Genomic DNA, 27,807 nt, shown 5'->3' with positions numbered 1-27,807 from the left:
GTTGCTAGGTATACGTCCTTCAGCTCAAATCGTACCATCTAATCACTCTGTCTGAGAATATACCAGAGTAGTTGAAACCCATCCATTTCGAAATGTCGAAAGAACACCCTCAATGAAGTCTAAGATTTATTACTGGGTGGAAACTCTTGTCTTTCTTTTGGACTAGGAAAATGTTGTTAATAAAGCCTTGGAGCAAGGAATTGTCTGAACAACAGCACCTTTCCATTGTCAGGCTGCCACCCCCTGACCTAGGACTGTGGATAGTGCTCCTGAGAATATGATGGTTCTCGGGCTCCGCAATTGCTGTAGCAAGTTGTAGAACTCGAAATGAAAAGCTCTGATGGTCTGGACAACCCAAGAATCAACCACTTGTGACAAAATAGTGGCAGCCTCCGCCCTACCTTTACAAGAGAAGGGATGAGACTTAAGAAAGTACCCAGTGCTTGTGGAGTTCTTGCCTCTGAAGAAGCCTCTGTAGCCACATCCTCTATTTGCTCCACAGGGCAGGAAAAAGCAACAGCAGTATGGTTGACCACATTGAGAGCCTTAGAAACGGTCAGCTGAGCCCCTCTGTCCTCAGCTAGTCCCTCCACAAATCTTTTGGCAGAATATTTTCTTTATAAATTCCTATGCCTTGTCTACGGAGTAGAAAGTAGTTTAATATTTGTCCAGCTCTTTCAGGAATGAGTCCCCAAAGAGGCCACCGTCTGATATTGGGCCTGCCTCCGACGTGATATGGTCTCATAGCTTTGGGTCTATCATGAAGAGTAGGGACCTGCGTCTCTTGGTGGAAAGAGCACAGTTCACATTGCAGCACACTGTGTACAACCTGACAGGATCTTAGGGGACATTGGCAAACCAGATTATTTCGCTTCCTCTGCCATGTCTAAAAACGTTGTAAGGGGGCCTGTCACATCTAGAAGTTTATCCTGGCAGGGTCGCCAGGACCTAGCAATACCTATTTTGGGAACTTTTACAAATTTTACCAGGTATGTAGCCATTTTACTTACAATCTTGGGAATTACAGCCATCTTCCTCTTCCAAGGCTGGACAGGTCCATCTGGCCCTAACCTCTTGGTCTAAGGGTGTCCAGAGCTAGCTGGCCACAGAATGCACCAGAGTCCATGCTGAGAATGATGGATGATTAATGTTTTCCAGATCCAGCCTATCTGTCAAAGCTTTAGTGTGCTGATCCAGATCCTCAGTATTATGCCCTTTTGGATCAGAATATGGATGCCACAGTTTTCAGGCATTTACATCATCATCAGAGTTGCCAGGGACTTGCCCCCACCCAATAAGTGCCATCCTTAAGTAAAACAAGCATTTGCAATGCAATAGGTCTCGCATTAGGAAAGTTTGAGCTATTGGTATTGTAAATGACAAATTTTGTATTTATGTGTTGGTTTTGAAAATAGCTAAATTAATAGCTTTGTCATTTACAATGCCAATAGTTTTAACTTTCGCAAATGTGACACCGATAGCATTCGTAATGCAATATGTGTTGTATTTATGTGACTTAGATGTATTGATATTACAAATAACAATGGCTTTTTTAAAATAATTAATACGTAAATAAAAGTTATTGTAATTTATAATGGCAATAGCTTAAACGTTGGTAAATAACTTTTGTGAAGATTATGTTCAGTGTATTTTTTGTGACGAAAATCCAGGAACAGAAGTGAAATAAATTTCAGTTTACCCATTATTACTGTTTTTAATCCAACTGCAGCAAATGGGCTGTTTTGGACATTAAAGTAAAAGTAACCAGCAAAAATTGTGAAATGTTACTAGCCAAATGAAAATATTTATTGAAACCAGGAGACATAATTTGACACCAATTAAGAACATCTAATGGCATTTCGAAAACTAGCGCTCCAAGATGCAAAAGGAATACCCTACGGAGACTGAAAGAATACATGTGCTTTTCAATGATCTTGAATCGTGAGGAGTGTTTGTACATCCTTTGTCCACTCCAGGAGGATGTTCAGGGCGAATTGCTGTCACTGGTAGACAGAGGGACAGCAGTTTACTGATAATCCCTCGATATACCCGAATGGAATGGGTTGGGCTCAAATGAGATTTAGGGAATGGACATTTTCAAAAATAATAAGTCCAGTGATGGATCAGTTTTCCCCTTCCACTGCGCATTTGCCAAGACTGCCCTATGTCCTTTTGTGAGGACTCTGCGCTGCCCCCTCACCCCACTTGGCTGTGGTTACCGCTCATTTCACCCCCATGCTTGTCTACTGTATGCCTCTGACCTTTTATGCTTGTTTTATTTGTCTTCTCTCGTTTGCGGTGCGCTGCGCATAGAACCTGGACCCCGGGCGCTTGTTACGCATTACAAGCCCTAAACAATCATGGATGAACCCGTAGGTGGCAGCGGAGCGCGTGTCGTAGCACAAGGGATACTCCTGGCACATCTAAACCCTGTTCCCTGCTAGCGCCGCACAGGGGCCCCAAAACACTGCGGAAGAACGAGTGCATGCCATCTAGGAAACTTGCGCATCTTGTTTGCGGATGGTGGGCCTCCGCACTCACTGTGAAGCCTGTGACATATTCATCACCACACTTGGACCCACAGCAAGAGAGAGGCAGAAAGGGAAAGGCAGGGAAGCAGTGACACAAGACGATAGAAGGGGTGAAAAAGAACCCACAAAAGTGAAATTGAAAGGCAGGGCGTGAGGTCATGCAAGGTGGAATCAACACTAGGCAGCGGCCTGTTGATCGGCAACGCAGGCATTGGGCCCGGCCTGCGGGGGCTCCACGGAACCCTTCTGCACCCGGCATTCCTTCATTTGTACACATGAAGAACTGTCTTTAGGCACTTTCAAACTTCGTAGAATAGTCGGTTTTATACACAGCGCACGAAGCCGGGTCTTCTTCCCGAGCGCTCCCAACTTTATCAACAAGAACAGAAATGTGAGAGGCCATAAGAAAGAGGGGGTACTTATACTGAAGACACCTTAGAAGCTCAGATTTATAAACAACTTTATTTGAGGTTTCACGAGGAGCAGTACAAACTGACCTGCAGAGAAATTAAACGCTCATAGATAGTTGGTGAAGTCCAATAAGGCATGAACATGAAAGGAGCAAAGCGTCACATGCAGTCATAGGGAGGAACTGATAATGACACAGTCGACAACGTCACATGCAGTGTCACTCACATATGGAGAATTTATGGGAAGGCACCAAAACCAAGTATGTTGGGTGGGGGTTCAAAATAAGCCAGATCTCCGAACCAACCCAGTGACTGATTAGGATGTCGGGGTTTTGGGGGGGTTCCCCTGGGGACACCTGAAAACTGCAGCCCCAGACCAGCGGGTCGAAGACACACACAGCGCTCGCTGCAGGGGAGGAAGACGGAACAGGTGTCGGTGCGGGAGTGAGTGTGAAAGACGTGGGCTGAGCACCTTCTTCCGTGCAGCACCCGCAGCCTGTGTCCACTGTCCCAGCCGGTGAGCACCTTCTTCCGTGCAGCACCCGGAGCCTGTGTCCACTGTCCCAGCCAGTGAAACGTGTGCCCACCACCCGGAGGAAACACTCACTTCCCCGGGCGACAACGAGGAGCGAGCAGCTTTCCCCGTGCAATATGTTTTTAGACAGCTTTTATTTAGAGGCGGCGCTTAAAATTAACAAGGGGCTGCCAAAGAAACCAGAGGCGATGATGGGACGAGGCCAAGAACTGAAAGGTTGAGGACGAGGGGATCTTTGTATACAGTCCTCTGCGACTTACATTCTGCGGTGCCCGAGATATGACAACAACAGACTGAAATTCAGTAAACCAAGTCTTCAGGATGCAGTAATTAAACGCAACAGTACCGTTTCTCTGCAGCAAAAATAAAACATTTCCCAGTGATGTGCCTTAAAGCTAAACATTATTTCCGGAACCATTCTAATTACATCTGCCTACCAGGATGTATTCCTTACTATTATTTTAAAATTATATACTTTTTACCATGTTTAGGCAATGGAAAGCTTTCTTTTTGTGTTCAGTTTTATCTATCCTTTCCCACGGAACATCGCCGCCGGCCTGCGACCAGGAAGTCAGGCAGGCCGGGCAGGACAACCGGAAACAGGAAGTAGGAGGGCAGGAGCCTACCCCGCCTCCCACGGAAGAGCCGCGATTGTTTTGAGCACCGGAGCAGGCAGGAGCCTACCCTGCGCCCCGGTGCCGAAGAAGGGAGGAAGAGTCCTGCTGCCGGTGAGAGCCGAGGAAGCCGGTGAGTGGGGCTTCGCCTTGTTGCTGGGCTGCGAGGGCGGGGGGGCATGTGTGTGCGCGCGCGCGCGCGTGCGGCGGCGGGCTGTGTATGTGTGTGAGCGTGCGTGTGTGTGTATATGTCTTGGAGTCTGTGTGTATGCGTGTGTGTGTGTGTGTGTGTGACCGTGGGGGGGTGGGGGGGGGTTGCCTGTCTGGGTGCCTGTGTGTCCGTGTAAGTGTAAATGCGTGTGCATGCATGCGCGTTAGGCTGACTTGCTGGGAGTATGGGAGGGAAGTGCACGGCGCGGCGCAGGACGGAACGTGCGCGTTCGCGCAGCCAAATCTGCCTGCTAAAGCTCGTGACAGTTTCTTGTCCTCCCATTCCCCCGTGTCAGATAGCTATAAGTCTCCGACCCTGGACGCATCCTTCGGATGCGAATTCCAGGGCGAGACCTAAAAAGGGTCTGGGAGCAAGCCTGGGCTAGGTCAGACAAGGTCGCCAGTAGTACCAAGAGGAGGTTCTGCACTGCGTGGTAAATTTTCTTTTATGTGCTTGGACCAGATTCACAAAGCCTCTTTGAGCCTTTCAAAGGCTTCATCTCAACTGAGGTCCTTCCTTTTTCTTTTGGACTAGGCCCTGGTGAGAATGTAGCTCTCTGTGCCTTCAGCGTTCATCGGTCCCACGTAGTAGAACTCTTTGCCTTCCCAGGGAGGGCTGCAGCTCCTGTCATCATCGTCTTTCGAAGGAGCTCAGGGCACTTGTCATAAAAATATGGATGGAGGCACCCACCCTCTCCGTAATAGTATCAGAGCAGACAATAAACTCACGCCATCACGACCTGTCAAGTAGGAGAATGTACGCACATGGAAAAATCAAACATTACAATCCAGTTATCCTGCAAATGCAACCTAATTCTACAGGAAGGCATACGTACCAAGAGAAGGAATGCCACTGACTGTTGTGGACTACCTTTTTCCCCATGCACACTGGGAAATGTTGTGCGTCATTGTCTTGATAAGGACTGCTGTGCTAATTCATCATTAATACAGTGAAGATACAAAAAGCATAATTCTTGCCTCCAGTCCTGGAGAAATGGTCTTGTTCATCTGCTATCTGAGCCTTGTTAATAGATACTATTTGATCTGCTCTGCACTTCACCTGTTTGGCAATCAATTTTGACAAGGCTACACAGGTTTTTATTTTAGTACCCACTGAATTTTCATCTAAAGTAGAATATTCAGCACCCTTCTACTGATACCATACTTGCAAATACAGGAATTTTGGTGTCAGGCTACTAATTTTCAAGCAGCCTGACCACCTACTGATTTATGATTTAAGATTTACTTACTAGATTGGCATGAAATGCAATGCAGTCAACCGGAGTTCTACTACTATAAAAGTGGTTATTTTATTAACAGAATGTGAAAACAGTCAGGTTTGGAACTAAGCATGGGGGTCTCTGTTTACCCTTTTCCTGAGGATCAGAGGGCTGTTCATGAAGGGCAGATGATAATGGTGAGAGGTATAGGAGTGAGATAGACCAGTGATAGTTAATGATACGGATGGAGAAAAAGGAGGCGACAGAAGAGCAAGAAGGATAATGGGTGAAGAACAAGGAGGCCTGGCACCTGCTAATGACTACGCCACACACAGAGCTTAGTATTAAGTCTTTATTCTGCTGCGTGTGACCGCAAACTCAACATTCTAAAACGAGCTTTCATAGCATTGCACTCACACAATTGCGTCACAGCTGTACAGAGTCCGTTAGGATCAAAAAGGGGTTCTGTCATAAAACATAGCAATACACTACATCTCCCCCTCTGTTAAATAAAAAAAATGTAAATGTTTTCACAAATATATTTATATATACATATACATACACACACACACATATATATATACATATATATATTTAATTTTTGTTTCCCTTCATCTTGACTCAATCCTCTGACACCTCAGGCGCTCAATGGCAGTGAGGCTGTGGATACGGTAGAGCCAAGCCATTTCAAATTACACAGGTATTACCCAAAGGAAAGATTCCACTCGTGGATATCTTTATGATCCAGTTATTTATTTTCTTGGCAACAGCTTTACTGAAGCAATTTAGCAACACACAACACGTTTCTGTCTATCCAAGACCTTGTTCACAGGTAATACTAGTACATCATGTTTGCCCTGCTGCAAACTCTCACACTGCACTGTTCTCAGTAAAATCTAACATGTCAAAATATTCCTTCCCCCAGAGGGAGCTTGTGATACCCCAAGTGCTGAGTTTAAGGTAATGTGCAGTCCTCTCCACTCCAAAGTGGTTGGAGGCCAGCTCCCCTGCCACCGAGACTAAAGCCAGGAGTCCAAAGTGTGTTTCAGGATCAAAATAGCTCTCTTCTCCAGACTTCATTTATCCCTAAACCATAAAAGTATAGGTCTCCCCATGGTCCCTATCAAGTTAGTGAAGTTCCTGGACACTACTAAACTGCCATGCTTGGGTTAAGCTTGGTCATATTCCTCTCCGAAGTCACCCAAGCCATTTTCTCTGTTCTGATAGCAGTATTTTATGCCCTGAAGCAGCACAAACTGGCCACCTGCAGGCAGATCATAGTCAATTAGTCAGCAGGGGTTTCAGGCATTGTCTTTGTAAATGGCCCTCGCAGTTTTATCTGAGACCAACATATGACCATCCCTATTCAATTCTGAAGAAGCCACTGTCAGGGGCGTAACAAAGTCCCCCGCAGCCCCCGCGTTGCGGGGGGGCCCCGAGCTCCGGGGGGGCCACGAGCTCGAGGGGCCTCCTCAGCACATAGTAGTCACTGCAGAATTTTAGGCAGTGAGTAGTCACCCGGGTGCGTTCTGTTCCGGGCAGGCTTTGGGTCTCTTGCACGGTAGGTGCTTCTAATTTAAACACTATTGATTTTCACCGACTCTGACTTCACCGTTCACGCGCAGCATTTCAAATGACGTCATCAGGAGTCATTGACTGCCCGGCCAATGAATGAGCTTGAGATACAGTTGTCTGAGCGTGCGCACTGCGGCAGCTACAGTAAATACGTTTTAGCTACTGGCACTGGTAATCGCACGGTGCAGCTGCAGCCCAGAGCTTAGAACACATGACCAGCCGCACAGAACCATAATTGCCCGGCCTCAGAGTTTCCATTTGTTACCATCTGCTGGCCGCAGGGTGGTGGCAGTGGGTTTTAGTCCAAGTCCAGTCGTAATGTTGCAGCTTGTCGCATCAACGTTATCGAATTGCCCTGCTCCGCTCGCTGCAAAAAAGTAAGTGTCCGGGGAGTGTCAGTGACTTTAATTGCTGCTTATGCTACTAATTAATTTGCTCCTGTCACTAAAGTTCAGCAGAGTTGCCCCAGCTCAACACTGTGCAACCCAGACACTTGACTAGCAATTAGGGGCCTACACTGGAAGCCCTTTGATCCACGCACTACTCGCCACAGACTCTCCCCTGTTTCTGAGGTAAACACTTGTCCAAGTGCGTGTGGCTTTCGTCTACCATACAGCGGTCACTTTAAGATGGGATTTACTGGTGCAGGTAACGGATGCGCGCCTGTTTTATGCGCCTCAATTGCAGAGGTAAAGTGTATTCTTTTAACCCGATATTTGGCTGAGTTAGTACTTTGTTTTTGGACAGCACAGTTCAGAAACAGGAGGCCAACCTTACTGTTTGCAAGTTGTACTATCTGAAAATAAAGCACCAACTCAAATATATAGCCGGTTGAATGAATTACAATGATAAACTGCAGGTGCTCCGTTCAGTTATTTCCCAGGGCAACCCATTGATACTGCTCAAAGTTACCACCCGAAGTTGTAAAATTTGCAGGCAGAGCTATTTAAAAAAAAAAATGTTTTCAGCGAAACTAAAGGTGACGACAGAGGCATTTCATTTAATTGTACTAGTCCTAACTCTAACTTCAATTTGCTTTGTTTCGTGACAAGCGAGAGGACTTATTTTTTTCTATTTTTCTTTTTATTGATTTTGAACCATGACGACTTTAACTTATGGAGAGACAAGTCTAGCCATCAAGCTACGAGCTACCGAAATCTGCCTGAAGCCTGCGCTACTCTTGGGCTTGCACAAACTTTGGCGAGCCCCCACGCATAGTGCTGGCCATTGTATCAACTTATTAATTTATTTATGTTTTTCTATAACTGCCGGTCACCTGGTCAGATCATACGGCAATACTGTTTCTTTAAACTACCTCCAAATTTAGCACAGGCAACCTTCGTCCTGTTTCTACCCTACATAAGGAAATTACCCTATGAAGTCAATGAGTTTAGCCTTTCAACAAAGTTTATGATGAATTTCTTTTCTTAATCGGACTGTGAAGTATTTTATTCTTGGCTCACCTCAGCTCTGGGTGATTTAGTCCCTATGAAGGTCTCTGTTTCAGGTCACTCTAGGCCTTCATCTGGCTAGTTGTTCCTTGAAAAAAGGCAAACTGACTTGTAAGTTATTATAATGCGCATGATGCCAATATTAGGCTATGGAAGACAGAATCACACACCCTAGAGCTTTAAAAAGCTATAAGCAAAAGGACTTGTCTATTACTAATCCCAGTTAACAAAATCAAATAACATTTTCATGCAATTCCCTGTTTTCTGCTTTTGAGAAATGTGTGATTTGGTCATAACTCCTTCACTACAAGGTGTCTCCGGTTTCTTTTCTGATAAAGAAACAGCCTGTTAGGAGTCAAGTCTTTCCAGGGGCTGGAACTTCAACTTTAATTTCATTATTGGACTGTCCCTCCAAATAATTTACAGCATGTTATTCACGAATTCAGGCAATCCTATGTCCGCACAGCATATAGTAACAAGGCCAATAATTTCTTTGATAGAGTTGTTATATCGTAATATTGTCATTGCTAAGTTTGTTTTTTTAACGGGGAATCTTGTTTTCATAATTGTGTCTAGTACTTATGCAACTCTGCCGTAAATACATTTCAGATTCTTATTTTTGATGATGGGGTTGCGAGTTTCAAGTGATACTGATGTTGCATGGGAATGCATGAATGCAAATGAAAAGCATTTTTACAGGGCTTATACATCTGCGTCAATTATCCCTGATTAGTAATTAGAGGACACGAACAGCAGGAAGACATTCTACGAATAAAGCAATACTAACTTGTTTACAGGTACTATTTAGTATCATGAAGAAGTTATAATGTGCAAGGTGGCCTTTTTTCCCAAAATGTGGGTACAGCCGGTGTGTGTTTTCAGGCATATGCCTTCCTGTACTGCCTGGTCTCATCTGGCCCCGTATAGTTAAGGTTCACATGCAGTGCTTAATTTGTGAACATTTTTTTTTTAACCTTTATTGGGAAAGAAGACAGGAGATATCAGCGGTGTACATGCAGAACTGGCACATGAGTGAAGAAAGTACATTCCAGCAACAGTTACAAACAATCAGAGTCCCAAGTCCCGGTCCCAATGTGTTACAGACATAATCAGGAGTTCATAGTGGAGCCTGCAAGGAGCATACAATACAATTTCAGAGGTCAATGATGAATCACATTACTGTGGACATTAATCCTGCAGTTCACGGTGCATCAAATCAAAGTCAATGTGGTTAGAGCTCCCCATCCACTGGTAGCATGCATGGCCGAGGAACCCGCAACATCCTTGACAAGGTACCCAGCAACCAATCGCCACATCTGCGACATGCAGCCAACAACGCCCATCCAGTCACCATACCATCAGGGCAGGGTGTCAACCCAACCCGCAGTAGTGCACACATCTCGAAACAAATAGCTATCTGTTTGTTAAGCATTGCGCTACTAACCAACCTCAACCCGCTCCGCACTTTCTGAATCAGTATCCCGCACAGCCTTGGTCAACAAATAAACCTGCAGCGGACTCCAGAAATCTTTAGGCCTACAGCGCACAGGCATCATTTCAGCATATACATTGTACTGATCCTGACAATATATGACATCATCCAACCATTCCTTGAATTTCGGCGCCCTGCCTCGCCCCCAGCGACAGGCCACTCGCCGTTTCGCCAACAGTAAAGCCACATCCGCAAACCTACGGTAAAGCGCCGGCACCTCCTTCGTATACCCCAATAGCATCACTACGGGGTCAAACAGCACCGCATTTTCAGTCATAACCTGCAGGGCGTCGTGAACCTGCACCCAGTACTCGTGTATAGCTCCGCACTCCCACGCCAAGTGGAGGAAATCAGCCCCTGCCGCGCGGCATTGTAGACATCTATTGTCCTCCGCTAAGTGGAATCTGAGTTTCCGAGACGGAGTATAGTAGAACCTCTGTATGATTTTGTAATGAATGATCTTAAGGCGGCAGCTAGAAGAAATATTTGCTGTTACGCCACAACAGTAAGCCCATTGCTCATCAGAGATTTCCACTCCAAGCTCGAGGTTCCAATGTTCTCGCACACGGCTAGCCGGCGCCACCCGTTGCTTCCTGATGGTGCCGTACAATTTAGAAACCAAATGACGTCCTTCAGATATTAACATCGCGTGAAGTGGTAGCGCCACTCCAGGCTCCCTTGGGAACCCAGGTAGCAGTGTTCGCAGGCCCTGACGCAGACGGACATAATAAAACACATCCAATGGAGAAGGCGCCTCTCCACCAAAAAATTGTTCACTAGTACGAAAAGTGCCCTCCCGAAACAAATCCCACCACGTAAGTGTCCTATGTCGTTTGCACATGCGCTGAAATCCCGCTTCCTGTAGCAAGGACAGGGCAGGATGGTAGGCCAAAGGAAGTGCCGGCGAATAAAGGAATGTGAGGTCCAACGCCTTCGCAACACGTGCCCAGGCGTCAACCGTGCACGTCACCGTGGTAGGACGTGTATCCACATCACCGACGTTCCCCAACACCATACCCTCCAACGGGAAGGGATGCGCAATCCACTGCTCAGTAGCTATCTGAGGCATAAACGGCGTGGGTCTCATCCAGTGATATGCATATTGCGCTTGAGCGCTCACATAATATATTTCAACATCCGGGATGTCGAACCCACCCGTATCGTACGGCAGTATTAGAGTAGACCATGCCAACCTCGGTTGTTTACCCCCCCAGAGCAGTCGAAGCAGCTCAGTACGGAGGCGTTTAAAAAAAATACGCGCCCGGGTAATAGGGGATATTCTGAAACAAATACAGGAAGCGGGGTAGTATCACCATTTTAACTAATGACGCTCTACCCGCCATAGACAGGGGTAAAGACACCCATCTAGTAATATTGTCCGCCAATTTAGTAATAGCGATGCCATAATTGAGCCTGAGTGTTTCCTCTCTGTCAAGGGACACCACAATGCCCAAATAGCGGAGATCCGAGTCGCACCATTCCAGGGGGTAGTCCAAAGGGAACCGACGAACAGCTGCAGTGGGCGGAAAAAATTGAGATTTACGCCAATTAATATGTATGCCAGATATACCTCCGAACGCAACGAGCTCTCGCAGTAGCGCGTTGAGATTTGCCTGCGTATCCTTCACATACAAAGTAACATCATCCGCGTATAGTGAAATCCCTATTTGGCGCTGGAAACAATTAAACGCTCTGTGTTTATGTAATTGCCGAATTCTACAGGCCAGTGGTTCTATGGCAATAGCAAATAAAAGGGGGGAAAGAGGACAGCCCTGTCTGGTCCCCCTCGTTATTGAGACTTGGGGGGAGAGCACACCATTCACAATCACCCTCGCCTTCGGCTGAGTGTACAACAGTTTGACCCATGAAATAAAGATCCGGGGGAAACCCATTCTACATAAGACATCTATAAGGTAATTCCATTCCACAGAATCAAACGCTTTAGTGGCGTCCAGAAAAACAGCGGCAACAGGGAGGTCCGGAGCTATTGTCGGGATCAGAGAAAATAAAGTGCGAAGGTTATGCGAGGTCGCACGTCCCGGCACAAAACCGGACTGGTCCGGCAGCACTATGGTGGGCATAAGCTCTGAGAGCCGCGCTGCCAAAACTTTCGCCAGTATCTTGACATCGCAGTTAAGAAGCGACAGGGGCCGGTAGGAATCCACATCCAGGGGATCCTTGCCAGGTTTAAGTAAAGAGGTGATTGCAACCTCCCTCATGGACCCCGGTTGTACCCCCACTTCCAGGGACTCCTCAAAGACTTCCCTGAGTACAGGAGCCATAATATCCGCATAGCATTTGTAAAACTCGGCAAGGAGTCCATCCAACCCCGTAGCTTTTCCATTATTCAAGGACATGATGGCGCCTCTGATTTCCTCCACCTCAAGGGGCCTACCGAGAAACGCCCTATGATCGTCCGACAGCCAGCACAAAGCAAGATCATCAAGGAATCCCCCATATCTAACCTCTCCCGTTTGTTGCGTGGTGTATAACTGCGTATAGTGTTGCACAAATGTCTCCTGAATCTCCGTCGTGTTCCGACAACGCGTACCATCTGGCTTGACCAAGTCCAACACATCTGTGCTAAATCGTTGGTGTCTTGTGAGCGCAGCAAGCACCTTCCCCGGTCTCTCACCCTCACAGTACCTCCTCGCAGTCCAGTGTTTCCCTCTGTGTTTGACCTCCCTAGCCGCCTCTTCCTCATACTCAGACAATTTGTCCCTAAACTGATGCCTAAGTTCCAGGTCAGGGCTGGTTCGCATTCTAGTTTCTAAACGCTTTAAATCAGCCTCCAAACCTGAGAGAGTACGAACAATATCTTGAGCACCCCACAACTCTTGGATATCGTGATGCCCCTGATCGTTACTTTAAACGCCTCCCATATCATTTCCACACTGTCTACTGATCCCCTATTCCTGGGGAAAAACACCTCAATTTCCTCTCCAAGCTCTGCCTTGAATATGGGATCTAACAGGGCAGAAGGGAACAGCCTCCATGGTGGGCGCGGTCTATGAAGCCCCGGTACCGCTAGCGTGACCTTAACCGGGCAATGATCTGAGTATGTCCTGGGGAGATGTACCACCTCATGTACCCCAACAACAAGCCCCCGTGACTAAACAAATAGTCCAATCGCGCCCAGGTACGAGCATGCGCTGTGAAGTGCGTACCCTCCTTACCGCCCGGGTGAGCATACCTCCAACTATCCACCAGGCCCGCCTCCTCCACAATGCCCTGCAACACATCTCTAGCCTGCACATTGTATTGAGGGCTCCCATCAGACCTGTCCTCCACTGCACGCATCGCTAAGTTGAAGTCACCACTCCAAACAATATGCGTGGCCTCCACAGCCATAACATGTCCACAGAGTGTAAGGAAAAAGGCAGGAGTATCAACATTCGGTGCGTAACAGTTCACAAAGAGCACAGTATCCAACCCAAGCCTCCCCCACAATAGCACATATCTCCCATCCGGGTCCACTCGCACCCCCAACTCCTGGAAAGAAAGTGTTTTCTTAATCAGTATAACAGCGCCACGTGCATATGATGAATATGATGAAAATCTCCTCACTGCAGCCCACTGCCTCCCAAATGTAGGATCAGTCGTCTGATGCAGATGTGTTTCTTGCAGTAAAGCTATCTGTATTGAATGTCTATCTAAATACTGCAGTACATGCCTACATTTCCTAGCATCATTAAGCCCACGTACATTCCAGGACAATATCGATATCCGATCTAATGCATTATCTGGCATCACTCATGGCCAATGAGCACTGTGACATAGTCATCCAATTGACAGCACCGCTTCCCCAATGTAGAGCAACCAACCGCAATACTTGTACATATTCCCACCCACATCAGATCCACACCACATCCGTCTCCGTCCTCTTCCATCCCCAGAACCAGAAACTCCCCTCCCAGCCCCAACCCACAACTCACGTGTAGCAGGCACGTGTTCAGTACCAGGAACAAGACAAACTCAACATATTGCATCCAAAAAGCATTGGCATTGCTGACATCAGTAGAACATCTATTCCGCCCCCCTCCTCCCCCACGGCAACACCAATATTGAGCAGAAGGCATAGGAACATCCCTAGGCACGTCCAGAGAGGCACTACCCAGTACGGTTCCGAAATAACCAAGATTTTGATCCAAAAAGGAATCCATAGCGACAGCACAGTCGCAAATCTCGACACACCACCCACCCAACCCCAACCACCAACTCACATGCACAGAGTGCATGGTCAGATTCAACAAGTTTGCAAGCCTAATAAACACCGTCCAGCTAACAGTTACAGCATGTCCGCCAGCAGAACCCCAACATCGCCCCCCTCCCCCCTCAAGGCAGGGACGAGGCCGAGTAGAAGGCCCAAGGCATTCCCACATCATATCAACCCATGCGAGGCTCAGTGCAGCCCCGAGACAATCAAATCCCTGGTCCAAAAAAACATGCATATTGGGAACAAAGCAGCAACCAGCAGCAGACCTAAACACAGTTCCAGGTATCCATTGCACTTCAGCAGCAGCGTAGCCCTCCCCCACCCACCTGAACAACCCCAACCTGTCAGGACTACAGGCCCTCCCCCCACCCATACCAACAACTACCCATAGAGACATGAACAACAAAAAAAACAGCTTCCAAGTCAATGGGGAATAGCCTTCGGGGTGTAGTCCAGAGGTGCACATGGCCTCCCCCCCCATACCTCACCATTGGCCCGTATTGTCTAATTATGCACGGTCCAGGCATTGGGGGGGGGGGGTGCCTGAAGTACATTACCATCGTAATCCGAAGCTCCTCCACCGACCCTCAACAGCATCCAGTAGATACATCTCGTAATTCTTCACATCAGAATACAACAGCACAAAAACGATAAAAAGTCAATGAAGGTGGCCATTGCAATCCAGGTCCCAACCGTATAAAGTACAAAAGTATCCCAGGCGACAGAGAGGATTATGCATCTTTCTCGGCTGAATGGAAACCCTCCTGCCCTCTGTCCTTGCGGCGCCTATCCGCAGCACGTTCCCGTCTGAGGCGTTTCAAAAAGTCTTCCGCCTGTTGCGGATTCGTAAAAAAATGTTGCTTCGCCTGATGTGTCACTCTGAGCTTTGCGGGATATAGCAGAGCATAGTCCACCTGCATCTCCCTGAGCTTCTTCTTAAAATCAAGGAACTTGCGCCGCTGCTCCTGCACCACTGGCGTAAAGTCCGGGTAGATGGAGAAGTTGACCCAGTCATAGGAGAGTGTACGGGCAGTGCAAGCTGCCCGGAGAGCTGCGTCTCGATCCCGATAGTTCAGGAGGCGCGCGATGATCGGGCGCGGCTGGGCACCCGTGGCCGGCCTCGGCCCAAGGGATCGGTGCGCTCGTTCCACAATAAATTGTTGCCTCCGCACCAATCGCGCCAATCAGAATCTTCTCCACATATGTCTCCATCTTTCCCACATTCGTCGTCTCCGGTACACCTACCACGCGTATATTGTTGCGCCGACTTCTGGCCTCCAACTCCTCATTCTTTGCGGCTATCACCCGAAGTACATTGTCCATCCTCGCCAGCTGCGTTGTGTGTGTAGCCGCAGTATCATCGTGGTCCGAAATACGCTGTTCCGCCGCCGTAATGTGTTCTTCATGTACGTCCAATTTCTGCACCACCGCGTCCATCCGCGAAGACAGTTTATCCACCTTGTCCACGATAGTAGCAAACCCCTGTCTCATTTCCTGCAGCATCTGCTGAAAGTCCGGGGTAGCAGGCTGAGGGGCAGAATCATCAGTGACAGGCGGAGAGGATCTGGAGCTCCCGGAATCCTGAGCAAGGCGCGTGCCCCTCTTAGCCTCCATTGAGTCAAAGGACAGCTTCGGCTGCCTGTTGTCCGGCTTGCCCATGGTAAAGTGCCCGTGTCCGTTCACAGCACCCACTTGGGGTTATAAGTAGATTCGAGCCAACCGGTAATCACACTGTGACGCAATTCAAAAGGGGGCTCTTCCGTCCTGCACACTGTTCATATAGTTCACGAGGGCCTCAAGGCAGGCCGCAGCGCATCCATATTAGTACCCCGCAACCGTGGCCCATATGCCGTTATGCAGTCCGACAGTTTCAGCTGTAGGGAGAGCTCTGGTACCAACAGGGTGCTGGAGGGCGCCGTTTCTCGGTTACAGCGGCCACCTCCTGCAATGCTCTGCCATTTCATCTTCGTTCTGAGACCAATCTTCTAAAATTTCGCAAGCTTCTAAAAACTCACCTTTTCCCGCAATAACTTCCTCCCTTTCCCCGACTTCACCCTCAGAAGTTCTGCAATATCAGCGCTGGGACGCTCACGGGCAGCCATGCGCTATATAAGACCTAAATTTCATTTCATTTCATTTCAGGGGGTCCCCTATAGCCGCACCCCACCGACAGTAGAAAAAGCCCACTAATACAGTAGATCCGTAGTGAAGCAGGGATTATGTGAAGCCTTCTCCTCAGCAGTGCCACTGGTAGTTTAGAGAATCAGCAAAGTGCCAGCAGCCATGTCATCCAGGCACAAGCGCCACTCACGAACGGGCCAGCAGTTAAGGCAGTGTCCCACAGTATAAGCACAGCCCCTCTACGTTAGACAAGAGGCAGGATGTTCACAGGACCCAGCGTGGCCCCGAATTCCTCCCTCTGCACGCCTGAATCACTCCTCTAGCGTCTATAATTGTAGCACTGTCTGCTGCACCCCGATGTTAGACTCCATGGTCTCATGTACCTTGCGAATCCACTGGCGGCAAACAACGAGGCAGATCCGCACCAGCGGTAGATCCGGAGGTGACTCACAGGCAAAGACGCCCCGGCGCAGCTCCAGTCGATGTGGGAAAGGAGTGAGTTCCGACAGGGGCACGAGCAGGTGAAAAACCCCGCCACTCCCGTCCAGGCAACGGCCGCCTCCCAGTACGGCCGTCGGTCCCGATAACAGTAGCGGACCTCTGCAGCCCGAGAGCACGTGATCGTCACCAGCGGAGCCCCGCTTGTCCAGAGCGAACAGCAGCCCGCCGTCTCCTCTTTCTGGCAGCAAGTCCTGTAAAGTAGCCTCGCGCCGGGAAGCTCCGCCGGGAAGCGTGCCTCAGGGCCCTCTCACCTCATGGTCAGCCGCGGGCTCAGGTAGCAAAGCGAGCCGGGCAGCAGCGCCAGTCTCCTCCAGAGCTCCCTCCGCGGAAATCTTTAACCGGGCATAACTTCGGCCAGCAACAACGGATCCACACAGAAATCAGACCGAGTGTGTATCTTGTCGGTCCCAACAAGGATCCAGGGTCAGAAGAAGAGCAGGCGATGGATACTCAGGATAAGTAAGCGGATTACAAGTCCAGGCTGCAGGAGCCTCACATAAGTGCGGCCATGCTGCTAGTGCGCCCTCTAGCGCCCCCAATTTGTGAACATTTAGGTGCCGGGGCCATGCCAGAAGGCTACTGCAATTTAAACTATCCATTGTTGCTGCCAATGACAGTACCAAGACAACTACTAACCCTCACACTTCTGCAGGTATTACAATTAATTACTATTCACGGCCCTCAAAGCTTGAAGAATGGCTTGTGTGGGAGTTATTAATCATTGTTAACGTACATTGAATTAATGGCCTGCTGTTGTTTTGGTCATCCCTATTTCAGCCACCTGCTCTACCATGGGGCAGGCAGTCATATGTGCAGGTGCTGACAATGTAGTTCTGGTGCTGAGCACCGAAAATCACAGACTCAAATGAAGCATTGGATTCGATATTTTGTTTTTCACAGGAGAATGCACATTTAATGGGCTCATTATCAGTTGCTTATATTTATTAGGAATAATTTAGAAACACATAGCATACCTTTTTAGTACACCAATGGTAATGGGGTGACAGCTCTGGCTGATGAGAAATCACTAAGCCAGGGATTCGATTAATTAGATTATCTGGGTAGCATTAATGTTCACGTTTGACCCTTCCCCATTTGGTACACAGCATGGGAAGGGCATTTAGACAAACAAGACGCAAGTTGCTTTTCTGCCGGAGTGTCGTAAAGCAGTGTTGTGGAGTAGAGTTGGCTCTTATGAAGTGGCGTAGAGTCATGGAGTGGTGTAGAGTAGAGTTGAGTGGACTGTCATGGATTTGTATAGGGTGGACTGGCATAGTGTTGTGGATTGTCATGGAGATGGTAGAGTGTCATAGATTGGAAGGGTGTAGAGTGTATTAGAGTGTCATATAGTTGAGTATTGTAGAGTGAAGCAGAGTGTTATAGAGTGGAGTGGTATTGAGTATAGTGGAGTGATGTAGAGTGGAGTGGCAGAGAGTGTTGCGTAGAGTGGAGTACAGTGTTATAGAGTGGTGTAGAATGGAGTATATTGTTGTAAAGTAGAGTGATTTAAAGTGGAGTAGTGTAGTAGAATGAAATGGCATAGAGTGCAGTAGTGTCGTAGAGTAGAGTGGCATGGAGTGTAGTGGCGTAGAGTAGTGGAGTAGACTGGAGTGTAGTGTAGAATATAGTGGAGTAAAATAGCATGAAGTGGCGTAGAGGGAGTAGCATAGAGCGGAGTAGAGCATCATAGAGTGGAGTGTTGTAGAGTGGGTTAGAGTGGCCTAGAATGAAGTGACATAAAGTACAGTGGTGAAGAGTAGACAGGCATAGAGTGCAGTTGCATTAGAGTGCTTTGGTTTTGAGGTTTTGAGGACTTACTTACTGGTGAAAACCCTTCCAGAACGCCGATATTCGCCGACGCCCTGATCTGGGAACCGCCACTTGCCCCTGCAGCCTCCCTGTGTCCCAGGAGGGATTGACCGCCGGAGTCCCGCGTAAACAGCTTGCAGCACCCGCTTCGCGGGTGCCGCTGCGCGGCGCTCAGGTGTGGGGTCGAGGCAGCAGGTCTACACCCAGCATCCAGCACCCGGGAGGAACAAAGAACAGCGCAAGGTAACTGGGGGCGCGTGAGGCAGGGACTCCATAGACCAGGAGTCCCCGCGCTGCACAGGTGTGCACGGCCGCGCCCCCAGCAAGCCACGCCCCCGGCCGTCCAAACTCTGTTAAAGAGCGAAGCTTCCCAGAGTGCAGTGGGACTTACTTACTGGTGAAAACCCTTCCAGAACGCCGATATTCGCCGACGCCCTGATCTGGGAACCGCCACTTGCCCCTGCAGCCTCCCTGTGTCCCAGGAGGATTGACCGCCGGAGTCCCGCGTAAACAGCTTGCAGCACCCGCTTCGCGGGTGCCGCTGCGCGGCGCTCAGGTGTGGGGTCGAGGCAGCAGGTCTACACCCAGCATCCAGCACCCGGGAGGAACAAAGAACAGCGCAAGGTAACTGGGGGCGCGTGAGGCAGGGACTCCATAGACCAGGAGTCCCCGCGCTGCACAGGTGTGCACGGCCGCGCCCCCAGCAAGCCACGCCCCCGGCCGCAACACCCTCTACAAATATAGTGCGTCAACGCTTAGCGGGACGCGAGCGGGACGCCGAGCGAAGCCCGGGCAAAGGGCGGGCCCTCTGTGGCCCTCAGGGGCCAGAAGAGGCCGGGCTGGGCCAGCCCACCAAAATTGCCCTTTACAAATTCGTCGCTAACAGTTTCACGGCAACTAGCCTGACCACTGGCCACCCCCATCAAGACAAGCCACATCTGCCCGTTACCCTCCAACACAGTACCCCTTGCAATGAGGAAAACTGCTAAGAAGACCAGGATGCCTACCCTAAGATCGAGCACAAAAACAAAATCGGATCATCCACCTCCTTTACCGACCCTTACTGCCATCGATAAAATGCTCAAACAGACTATAGGGGCAGTTTCCGACGCCATAGCTAACACCGAGAGAAGAATGTCCTTACCACCTGTAACTATCATCCAAGAAACACAGGAATCACTGATTAATCTATCAGAAGCCTCCGAAGACGTGGCAGAGGAGATCGACACTAGCCGGCCCCTAACCCCACCATCTTTTGCTGACCTTCCTTGTGCCCAGGCGCCCGCTGAAACCAGCAGGGATAGACCTGGCGCACAAACAAGCACTCAAACAAACACTCATGACAAAGACGTACTCCCCGCGGAGAAAACGCCGCACAGGGAAGGCCACAAACAAGGGAGGAAAAAAGGTCACGTAAAATCTAGTAATCACAATCTGATCACGCCTATAAACCCATCTACACCTGGAATACCATGCTGGATAACCAACATGGTGGCGGATCTTAAACTTGACCTGGAGCACTCCATCACGGTGCTGTTAAAACCCCCCATAGCAAAAATAGATAGATTGACATCACTGGTTAACAATAAGGGGATCAGCCCGAAAATTCATCTTGTGCAGGAACGGGACTCGTCAAAACCAAAGGACCCTACAGCAATAAGTTTACCAAAAGATAAGGTCTCTTTAGCAACCAATGGGGGGGCTAAGCTCAATAATACCAGTGTCACGCAGAAAGGAGCTAAGGAAAAACAAAAGGTCGCCTATACCCTGCAAGCTGGCAAAAATAAACCCCCACCCGGATCTTCACAAACGCTAGAAGAAAATAAGGCCCTAACCCCTATGGCGGACCCTAAGTCCTCCAGGATTCCCACCGCGACAACCACCAACGAAAAGAAAACTGCAATACGCTTCAGGACAATTAATCTTCCACCTGAGGCATTGCCCTTTGTAGTCGTCCTAACTGGAGTTCCTCCTCTAAAGGAGGGCCAACGGGAATCACAAATCGAACTAAAAAACAAGTGTGCACAGTGGCTGCAAATACACAGACCTCTGCCCCCTAACATCTACGGGGAAATCCTCTCAGTGAGAAGGGGCGAGTGGATCGGCAAAGGTACAAAGACCATTGCAGGGGACATTATTACGGTGAACTTCAGAGACATGGCAGCTGTTAATTTCATCTGCAACGCCCCCCCGAGTTACACTCGATCACAAATTCACCCGGTTCACCTATCCTACTTTTTCCCCTTTGCACCCCAAAGGCCCAGGCAGAACATTGGACCTAACAGAACACCGCATTTGGGTTTCCAATATGGCCCACCTCAATGGCAAAGGCCAAATCCTGTATTCCCAACCTATGACTCCTCTATAACGCAGTACGCCCATTGGAACAGGTTCAGCACACTTGAAGGGGTGGAGTGACAGAGATTGGGCCGTTCATCTCCAAAAACCAAACACGGGAAGGAACCAAGTCCTCCATCAACAGGGATAAAGGTAGGAGCAGACCAGGGCCAAACTGATGTTTTGGGACCGGTGCACACTATAGGAGGTAGTAGCACACCACCTAATATCATCCGGGGAAAGGGGGAGGGGACAAATCCAACAACAGATAACTCCCACCCTACTCATAGAAGAATCACCAGCCCCTACAGGCCGCAACCAAGCCGGGCCGCCGTACCCGCAACGGGCAAACAAGCAAAGCCTTTGCTAGGCGAGGGAATAAGCACACCCAAGGTTATGACCCGTGATAATCTACTAATAGCTACCTGGAACATTGCAGGGCTAGCGGCCAAGTTTGCATCTCAGGACTGGCTCAGCTACATAAGCAAATTCCATATCTTATGCCTGCAAGAGACCTGGGCCACTGAACCGCATGCCTATAGCCTGGAAGGCTATAAAAGCTTCTTGGTCCCTGCAAAAAAAGCTACTTTGGGGAGAGCAAGTGGGGGGCTCGCGGTCTATGTCAATTTAGACATCAAGGGCACCTGGTCCAATACCAAATGGGCCACACACAACCTCCAAGTACTAAGGTTCACTTCACCAAGTTTAACATTCCTGCTAATGAACTGGTACAACGCACCGGCTGTAACGGAGAAGGGCATAGCCATAAATGAACTAGAAAATTGTTTGAATTTTTTATCTAAGACACCAAATCCCACGAGTTTAATACTAATGGGAGATTTTAACTGTCACATTTGTGAGAAACTAATACCCTTCAATAACGACTGGTCAAGATGCACGATCATGCAAGGCCCACACTTCACCCATTCAACAGAGGGCTGGGATCTAGAAAGACTAATGAAAAGGCACAACCTAATCCAAACTCTAGACCTTGTTATCTTAAACGAGAAAGGAGAACTAACCCCAACATTCAAAGGTAGAGGTTGTCACTCTTACATCGACTTCGCACTAGTCTCTCCCAATCTAAAAAGAAGCATCAGTACAATCATCATAGAGGCCAGCAGCTTTAGTGATCACAACCCGGTGATCATTAAAATGGAAGGTTTTGTTTTTTCACTCCAAAAGAGACCCGCTATCACGGAAAGAGCAGTGGACCAGGGTAGAAGAATCAAATGGGCCAAAATTGATGGGGACAGCTTCTATAAAAGACTATTACTCGAAGCCTCAGCAGCAATCGATAAATGTCTTGACCCCTGCGTAACCGGAGCTGAAGTGGTGAAGGCATACGAAGAAATCGCGCAGGTGGTAAATAACTCCCTACAAACCACAGGAGCTAAAAATAAAATGCCCCTAAACCCCCGTTGGTTTGACTCAAATTGCACAAAGGCGCTGAAAAACCTGAAGGACAGTCTCCATGCCCAACCAAGGGACAAAATGAAGGTGGCACGGAACAGAGCCGAATACAAAAAAGCTTTGAAGGCACGAAAGCAAAGTATACAAAACCAGGCTTGGGAAGACTTAAGGGACGCCGCAGAAAGAAAAGACTCTATTGCCTTCTGGAAAGTGATCAACGCCCCCTGCTTCCAGGACCAAGGGGCTCCAAAAATCATGAATACCATTCTGCCTGAGCAATGGCAAAAACACTTCCAGAGCCTATATAACCATTCAAACCAGGCACTCCAGGAGGAGCCAGCGGAGGCCCACCAGCCCGTTAAGCTAAATTTCACCCTGAAAGAGGTCGAACTAGGAATAACCGGGCTCAGCAAAAATAAAGCGCCGGGCCCGGATGGAATTCCACCAGACCTATTCCTAAGTAGACCTGAACTATGGGCTCCGTTACTTACGAGGGTGCTAAATGAGGCAGTGGAGGCAGGCCTCCCCCAGTCCTGGTCAACGGCGACCATAGTCCCCATCTATAAAAAAGGCAACCGTGATGACCCCCAATGTTACCGACCCATTTCTCTCATCGACGTGACAGCCAAGGTCCTGGGGCGAGTCATCTTATCGAGATTGCAAGACTGGGCAGAGGAGCAACAAATCCTCTCCGAAATCCAATACGGCTTCAGGAAAGGCAGATCTACCACCGACCAATGCCTAAATCTATACCTCCTGATTGCAAAATATACCATCGCCGGGAGGGGGTCAATACACATGGGGTTTATGGACCTCTCAGCGGCCTTCGATCGCGTAAACAGGAGAAAGCTTTGGGCTATGTTAAAAGAACTAGGAGCGGACCAATCACTAGTCGACACTCTACAAAACCTCCACCGGAACACCTCTGCAAGTGTAAGGTACAGCCAGGAAGGTAAAAAGACCGATCCCTTCACCTGCAATAGTGGAGTAAGGCAGGGATGCATCCTTGCGCCCTTCCTTTTCTCTATTTATATTAATGCACTGGAAAAGGACCTCCTTAAACTCAAAGTAGACTCACCCCAAATCGGTCATCGAGCAGTGCCCGTACTACTCTACGCCGATGACGCGGTTTTGCTCTCTAGAACACCTCTGGGACTGCAAAAACTAATTGACGGGTTTGTCAAATTCATGGACAAACTGGACCTGGCAACAAACCTGGAAAAGTCCTATATTATGTCATCGGGGAAACCTACAAAAGGATCTTTCACCTATAACATCGGGTCACATAAAATAGACCAGGTCAAGTCTTTTACGTACCTGGGGGTGTTATTCGATCACGACTTATCGTTCAAACCCCTGATTGAAAAGCACTCTACAAAACTGGCAGCTGCAGTAGGAGCAATTATGGGGTATGGGCAAAGATTAGGGAAATGGTCCCCGGAACAAATTCTGACCTTATACAGATCCATCTGCTGTGCGAAAGTAAGTTATGGGGCAGAAGTGTGGGGCTTCCTGGGCAAAAAAGCACAGCCGCTTCAGATTGAAGAAAACAAATTTTTACGAAGAATATTAAAAGTCCCACAGAGTGTTTCGGCCCACATTATACACGAAGAGGTAGGAGAATCCTTTCTAGAGGACAAAATCAAATCCAAACCTCTCCTGGCATGGGTGAAAGTATGGACCAACCCTGAGGCGGCCCTTACTAGACAAATCATTGAGGACTGCCTCAAAAGAGACAAAGGCCACACAATCCCCTGGCTGAAATTTGTTAAGAAGTCGCTAACAGAGATTGGCTGCTCTAAATACTTCTTATCCCCCGACTCTCTAACCCCGGAGAGCAAGTCCTTGGTTAAGAAACTTTTTCTTACACAGTTGAAGACATTAAGGGCTGAAAAAGAGAAGCACAAATCCACCAATCTCTCCTATAATGAACTAACTGTGAAGCAAGGTATGGAACCCTATCTGAGGGTCATGTACAACGCGCAGGATCGCTATCTCATGACCCGATTCAGAATTAACATGCTACACCACATCCTTGCAGTGCCATCTGGGTTTACCCACACAGTGGAGGAGAAGGGTACCTGCGGCTGCGATCTTAGATCTCCACAGGATACCCTCCACTTTGTTTTACTGTGCCCATTTTATACGATGCCAAGACGCAAGTTCCTGGTGGGAATCCTGAAAGAACTAAAATTTAAACACGCAAAACTGGCGCTGAGATTCCTACAGGAAGCGGAGGACGCTTATACCCTGTTTTGCACGATAAACTTTATTCGAATTGCAACAAGACTGAGGAACACCAGAGACATTGGCCCCTAACGTGATTTGAACATTTAAACTCTTTAAATCCCCCGGCCGTGATTTGAACATTTAAACTCTTTAAATCCCCTGGCCCACTCCTTAAGTACAGAAAATCTTAACATTTATACCTTTTAAACTGTATATCACTTGCTGTGTTTTTACTTGTGTATGTATATTGTAATTGTGCTTTTATGGTGTCTTTTTAAGAACCGAATAAAGATTATAAATTGAAATTGAAATTGAGTAATTTGCATACAGTGAAGTAACGTAGAGTAGAGTGGAGTGGTGCAGAGTAGACTGCAGTGCGTAGAGTGTAATGGCATAGAGTGTAATGGGGCAGGTAGTGTCATAGAGTGGAGAAGAGCGTCGAAGAGTGGAGTGTTGCAGAGTGGAGTAAAGTGGTCTAGACTGAAATGACATTAAGTACAGTGGTGCAGAGTGGATTGGTTTTGAGTAAAGTGGTATGGACTGCATTGACGCAGAGTGCATTGGTGCAGTGGTGTAGACTCAGATTAGAGTGGTGCGGAGTGGTGCAGAGTAGCCTGCAGTGGAGTAGAGTGCACTGGCATAGAGTGGAGTGGCGTAGAGTTCGGGCCATCAGTGCAGTAGTTGTAGTGTGCAACTGCAGCATGGGTGCACCAGTCGCCTCATATTAGTCCTTGGGCTGGGTGGCCTGCCTCATAATTTTAATTGTGCGCTTCTGAGCCTCTCAATAGTGAAGATGTGTTGGCCTTCTCACCTGTTTACCAGCCCACCATCATCGTCTTTGTTGTAGCACATTCTGATGACCAAGTTATAGCTAGAGCTACACTACTATAGGTGCAGCAATTACATGTTATGTTACGTTATTTATGGTATATACTGCATTCTATGGAAAATATGGCCCACAGCCCAAATGCCATGTCTGTGTTTAGTTAGATGTAAGCAAAGTGTTCTATTTAATGTGTTGTGTTGGACGGTTGTGTGTGTTCCATGCTATTGAAAAGTGCTCTTCAGGGCCACACTGCAGCCAGCTGTATAGCATATCTGCGCTATGCGGAGTGTATGCAAAGTCTGTCCGGTGCGTTCTGTTTGATGCTTGCATATGTTTTAAACTACTTACAATGCTCTTGGGAGCTGAGTGCCATCCAGCTATTGGTATTTCTGCGCTATGTGCTATATAAGCTCTACCCAGTGTGTGCTATTACATGTCAGCGTGTGTTGTAAATTATCAAAAAGTGTTGTTGGGTGCTACAGTGCACCACAACAGTCAGCTGTACGCTCTATCTGAGGTGCACGGTCAACATACTTTTGTAAACTGGTGAACAAGGCTTAGTTTTTTCTGGTTCCAGTACCCCCTGGGCCCCCACTCTGCCTAATCCTTGCATTTGAAATTTACATTTACTGCTGTAGTGTGAGACTGCATTTCATGAAAAATTATATAAAGTAGGGTTGACAAAAGAAAAATGCCAGCCATGTGTTTAAAGAACCTGGGAAGACCTTGTCTTGGCACTAAATAGGGTTATAAATAAAAGAGTATGTATTCATTTGTAATGTGATTTTTCTGTCTTTGTTCTCTTTAATTATCAGTCATGGATCTCATCATTCAGGCAGCCCTAGAACACAATAAAAGAGCTTTCTATTTATATTTGCTGTTCGAAGTATGCAGTGCTGAAAATACAGCTTTAGGTGACTGCTTATTTATGTCGGTGGGGGAAAGTGGTAGTTGGCGGGCCGCGCTGCTGGGGGGCCCCCTCAAGTTTCGTTACGCCACTGGCCACTGTGCGAGCAGTTGTAAGATGAGGAAATCTTGCCTCTTCTCATAATCAACCCTGATCGGTTTCCCTTGTTGCATAAATCAAATGGTCTTGTTTATTATACTTTGTTCTTAACTAGTAAACCAATCGGATTCACTCTGCAACAAATGAGGAAGCAATCAGTGGGCCTGCGTGAAAGATCTCTCGGCTACAACTTGCAACAGAGTTCGCCTCATCCGTCTCCGCGATGTGCTGGAAAATCATTCTTGCAGCGCTAACACGCAGGTATGTCAGGGACATAGAGCAGCATACATCTGTGCAATGTGGAAGCAGCCCGATAGAACTGGGGCAATGTATAGAGGACGGGCTTCTTACTTGGTCACAGGGGAAAACACGCATTGAAACCTCGTGCCCCATCCCTCCTCACCTTTCATTGGTCAATCCAAGAAGGGGGGCGCGCTCGTCTTCAACATCGGAGTCAATGGCAGACATGTTCTTAGCCCGCCCCTTTATCTTCTGTACGAACTTAGATCCTAGACCACCCGCGTTACATCACGATCCACAGGGCACTCACGAGATTGTTTTAACTTCCACATGGTGACTTATAATACCAAAGTGCACGCTTCAAGCTCGATCCTTTGGTGCGTTACCGAGTAAAGGCGGAGTGCTAGCCAGAGCTAGTGGTTTGGCGGTGCAATGGAAACAAAAGAGAGACACCACAGTGGTATAAAGTAATAGGACTTCGGTCGTCCTCTCCTTGCTCCTGTAAATCCATAGCGGCCATGTTGAAAGGGGACTTTTTAACTTTACCGTAGTTTAATGTATGATATTTTCAGGATGTCTAGCTTTTGGAAACCAGAATCTGCGACAGACATAAAACTGGCAGTATAATTAAATGTTGGCATTGGTATGAGCAAATTACAATTACATTGACAGTATGTTATTTTCAGGAAGTTTTGACTAACCAATAGAAATGACAGAAATGCCAACATGCGTTGGCAATGCCAATAAGTTTGGCTTATGAATGGAAGTTTAGTTTGTGTCACTGTTGGGTGTAAACACTTGTTAGCGGTTTACTTTGTTCCTATTTGTGGCCCACAAAGTGCTATCTAAATCAATATCTGCAACTGAGGCTAGTCAGCAAATCAATACATTTAAATAACATGATGCACATTAGGCTCCACAAGCACATAGTTGCCAACTGTCCCTCTTTTGCATGGACACATACATGCCAACATTTCAACTAAGAAAAGAGGGAGAAATATGCGTGGGTGCAAAGGCCTGAATAACGAGTAACACGTAACGGGTCAGGCGTAACACGAAATGGACCGCAGG

The 27,807-nt window shown here is 48.0% G+C and overlaps 1 protein-coding gene across 1 annotated transcript in view; it reads right to left on the bottom strand.

Annotated features, from left to right (window-relative positions):
* The window catches only part of MFSD8 (major facilitator superfamily domain containing 8), a 185,579-nt gene extending 158,384 nt beyond the window's left edge, over nt 1–27,195 (bottom strand). The window contains exon 1 of the mRNA XM_086962181.1: nt 26,900–27,195. Within this exon, the coding sequence (XP_086818307.1) occupies nt 26,900–26,964 (65 nt within the window). The 5' untranslated portion in view covers nt 26,965–27,195. The remainder of the gene's footprint in view (nt 1–26,899) is intronic.
* Nucleotides 27,196–27,807: the final 612 nt, after the last annotated feature.

The sequence above is a fragment of the Lissotriton vulgaris genome, chromosome 3_1, assembly GCF_964263255.1.
Source record: "Lissotriton vulgaris chromosome 3_1, aLisVul1.2, whole genome shotgun sequence".
Lineage (NCBI taxonomy): Eukaryota > Metazoa > Chordata > Amphibia > Caudata > Salamandridae > Lissotriton > Lissotriton vulgaris.
Note: the sequence above shows the minus strand (reverse complement) of the source record. Positions and strands in the feature narration are given on the sequence as shown.